The sequence below is a fragment of the Anoplophora glabripennis genome, unplaced genomic scaffold (genome assembly GCF_000390285.2).
Source record: "Anoplophora glabripennis isolate ALB-LARVAE unplaced genomic scaffold, Agla_2.0 scaffold434, whole genome shotgun sequence".
NCBI lineage: Eukaryota > Metazoa > Arthropoda > Insecta > Coleoptera > Cerambycidae > Anoplophora > Anoplophora glabripennis.
This window is the reverse complement of record NW_019416535.1, coordinates 339,124-343,632: the sequence shown is the minus strand read 5'-3', so window position 1 is coordinate 343,632 and position 4,509 is coordinate 339,124. Positions and strand designations below refer to the sequence as shown.

At 29.9% G+C, this 4,509-nt stretch overlaps 1 protein-coding gene across 1 annotated transcript in view; it reads left to right on the top strand.

The window, feature by feature from the left end:
* LOC108910471 overlaps window positions 1-4,147 on the top strand; it is a 17,031-nt gene extending 12,884 nt beyond the window's left edge. The window contains exons 3-4 of the mRNA XM_018715070.1: window positions 843-1,076; window positions 3,831-4,147. Coding sequence (XP_018570586.1) covers window positions 843-1,076; window positions 3,831-4,064 — 468 coding nt within the window. The 3' untranslated portion in view covers window positions 4,065-4,147. The remainder of the gene's footprint in view (window positions 1-842; window positions 1,077-3,830) is intronic.
* The last annotated feature ends 362 nt before the right edge of the window (window positions 4,148-4,509 follow it).

Sequence of the window (4,509 nt, the reverse complement as noted above, 5' to 3'; positions counted from 1 at the left end):
TATGGCTGGATTCAGTTTTCTATAAGCTTTTCAACGAGCCCCCTCATGCCTTATGTTTCCATTTGAAAAAAAAAGTAGGGGTAGCTGGGGGTTGAAGAAAAATTAATTATTATATAACCGAAAGATGGGAAAAAATCAAAATCAGTTAACGTGTTTCGGCGTTTTAAAAAAAATTAACTCATTTAAGAGATATGAATTTTATTCCGTACTTCTGGCCAACCCTGTATATAATAATTATATTGTACATAGTTTACAAACAATACATTTTTGAACGCATACGCATCTTTACCCGAATTTGATGCGCAATATCTCCGATGTGCGAGGTCTGTAGGTTTGCAGTGTGTACAACTGCTAGTCAATTATTAGCGCTGTTGCCACATCTACATAGTCTTTATGCGTTCATTAAATATAATTTAAAACCACTTAAATATGATATTTTTATGTTGTTAATTAGTCAATATGTATATGAGTAGATTTATTTGCTATAATATAGATAATGTTTATCGCAAATAATTTCAATAGAATTTAATTTTTTCAAATTAGCAGCGGGCTTTAGTCTTATAAGAAGAGCATAGGACCCCCCTACACCCCTCTCTTCCCTCGGATCCCGATATACCTCCTTAAGTCGTGAAAACTAGATTTATTTCATTCTTCTAAAATATTTTCCATGTAAAACGTCGACCCTCATTATTCAAAAACAAATTAATATGTACCACGCACATCATTCCGCAAATAATGCTATTCACCAAGTACAAAAACAATAAAGTTAATTTTATATAAAAATGCTGAATTGTAATCAGCTTTCGTATAAATTTAATTACAAACAAAAATTTGGTTTACAGATGGTGGATGGCGCCGATGTGGTAGTATCAGGAAAGTCCAACAAAGATGGCAGCTTAAACTTGGATCTATCTCTTCGCCCTAACTCAGATGGAGTGGAAGAAGGTCGTAAGAAGAAGAATCAAGACGGAATGCAAGCCTTAATTGCAGCTGCCGTGTTGAAAGCAGCTTTGTTGAAAGCGCTTGCCTTCAAGGCTCTAGTATTCCTTGTAGGAAAAGCTCTTCTTGTCAGCAAGGTAAATCATACATAAACATTCCATTTTATATCGTAAAACTAAGCTTGTTTTATGGAAAATTCGTAATGTTCATGCAATAATTCAAAAACTTTACCAAGGAAGGCAGTCGTTATAAAAAAAAAAGTTTTCTAATATTGTTTGAATTTAGAAAGTACACCTCTTTCGATTTTAATTTAAAAAATATATAAAAACAAGAATTTCAATACAATTTGTTGTCAAAACTAAGTAAACAAATTTCTCTTCGGTGTATTATTCGCCAATAAATTCCGCAACTTTGTTCTAATTTCACCAATGTTTATAATCAAAATATCTAAAAGTAGGTACCAGATATATTTAAATTTACTTGCTTTCTTGTTGGTACGTTGGGTTAATTAGATGGCGTCTGATAATATTGATTTTTAAATATTACATTGGCATTTACGTTTGAAATTAATGGCAAACATTCATCTTCTTCATTATCCAATATTCAAGCTGTTATCAAGCGAAATGAATAGACTGTTCATGGTTCATATGAACAAACAAAAATAATATTTCTGCAGTTTGGGGAGGTACAAATGAAGTTATCAATTCGTACGATCGTTTATTTGCATGTGAGCAATTACACTTAAGTATATAACGATTTGGATCGATACTATACTTAAACTTTAACCAGTAAGCTTTGTAGCTACTCTGCTTATACGAAAGATGTGTTAAGAACTCATTCAATGTAACCGCCACCTAGTGTATCAGTTAAAAATTGATAATTCAATATTGGTTTATAAAATGAAAATCTAGTTGAATATGCTCAATCCATTCCATGTAAAGCCAATAACTCCTATTTTGTTTGCACTATATACTATTATGATTTACTCTATATTCCTAAAAAAAAAACGTTTGTAATTTTGTAGCCAGATTTTTTATTACGAGTATACTTTAATATTCAAAGTTGGTAATATTAGATTTCACCCAACTATTGATTTTTTATTTATGTTCGTAATTGATGTTTGTCTCTATTGTTGTATCGGATTTTTATATACTCTCATTGCATATTATTTCTTTAGTTAGTGCTATTTTATTAACAAAAATAGCATTTTAGCGTTAGGCATCAGTAGATATTTTTTTAACTGTTTATGACTTACTACAACGGCATTTCGGTGCGTTAAATCGACACCAGTCCAATGAAAATGACTTGGGTGTCCTTTATTAAGCTAAATTAAATTAGTTGATCTAATAATTAAAACATTAATAGCTTTAAAGAGAACATGTTTAGTTCAGAAAGAATCGTTGGAAAATATATTATGTGAAAATTAAATATCCTTATTTGTACAAATAGTAGTAGTTCAGTTAAAGTTGAAAATAATGAGTGGAATGAACTACTTTATACTTAAATCATGACAATAAAAATGGTATATTCTGGTTGAAGGAATATCGTACAACTCTAGATATTAAAAGCCTAAATCTCGACGAGTTGTATCATTTCAATTAAATTTTATTATTCCTCCAGACAGAAATTTCTCTGAAACGGGATGCTTTTTATTATACATACTCGTCATATTTTTGTAAAATGTACCAGAGCGTTACCTAACTTGAATTCATAAAATTTTAATAAAGTCTCATACCTATCGCATGAATATAATTTTATTTTATGTGGATACGCAAAGTTATTTTTAGCAACAGTTTATTGAGGATGTAAAAAATAATAAAAAGAAATACTTTTTATTATTTGTAATATCACGTTTTTATGAAAATGAAAATATGCTCGTTCCACATAGATTATGACACCTTCCCATAAATAGTTTTTATAGAACGAACAGTTTTATGGTTATTTTTAATGTACTTAATTTTAAAATAAAAAGCTTTAAAACGGCTGGTGCTTCGAATAAAACGAAAAACAACTTTGTTCTTAGAAATGCCATGGGAAATAAAAACCAATAATCTAATTTGTAGAATACTCTGTAGCTTCTGAGGCTCCTATTGGTACTCACATTATTACCGTCACTGGTTGACGTATTTATGAGTCAACTAAGTGAATTTTTACTTGTAATTACGTAAATTAATATCCATGTTTCATTCTCTATGTCAAAAACCCTTGCACCGTTGCAAAAGATATAGCCCTTAGTGTTAAAATGGATAATATGATATTACACCCAAATTTTCTGTATCTGTTTTTTTTTATAAATTGCACTTACGCTATGTCCCTGTATACCCACCATTTCACCACCAGATTAATTAATCTCTTATTATAATTTTTTTTATCTAAAACAGATGCTTCGTTGAATTTTTCTCTAAACGATATGTTGTTAAAGCCATACGATACTTTTATTGTAAGAAATTTTATGTTCAGAAATTCGTAATTTTAAATTTTGTCTTATCTGCCCTATGCAAATCCCACCACAATCGCTACATATAATTTTATAGATTATTTTAGAATAGTAATCAATTGTCAAATTATCCGTGGAATTGAAACTAAAATAGTTTATCACGATGAAAAATAAATGTGTTTTGTATGAACTTTGAAAGTATTTTATGTTTATGTAACATTTATGTAGAATTTCACTCATGTAAACGATTCTATTTTGTATTATATTATCTAGTTCTCTAAGATATGCAACTGTTCACACATCGTTATATAGTGCTACGCCCATTATATTTGCGCAACCCGCAATACAAACCTGCAGCTTCAAAAAAGGTGACAGATTTTGGATATTAATATTATTTTTTAAATATTTTACTGTCATATTAATAACATTATATTAACAAAATTTCTTTTTTCAGCTCGCCTTAGTTTTAGCAGCCGTCATCGGACTGAAGAAACTATTCCACCAGGAAAAACACGTGACTTATGAAGTAGTGGCTCACCCTCATCATGAACATGTCCACGATGTTCACCATGCCGAGCACGGACATTCAGGTGGTGGCTACGATGGCGGTCATGGTGGATGGGGACGAAACTTCGACGGTCAAGCAGCACAAAATTTGGCTTATAACGCTCATGTCCCATCCAACTAAACGATGCAATTTGAAAATGATGCTCTCTTAGCTACACCATATTGGTGCTGTGCTTTATTTAAATGAAAATTATTTATTTTTTTGTTTCCCTAATTTATTACTTTTGTTTTGTAATTGTTATATTTTTTTTTTAATAAAAAGAAACTCTCCTTGTTAACTGATTTATTTTTCTGTAATGTTTGGTGTGCAGAGAATTAATAAAATACATATATTTATTCTTAAAATTGAAAAAATAAATATTAGAAAAGAAAGAAAGAAAATATTTGGCTGTTAAATTATGATACGAGTGTATATTTCTTTATTATTAAAACAAAAAGATGTATGGAACATGAATTCTACATATTTTAAGTTATCGTTACAAAATCTAAAAACATTTAAATAAATGTTACTATAGGTATAGATAGAACTTGAACTTTTACGTCCAGACATTTCCGTCAGTATAGTA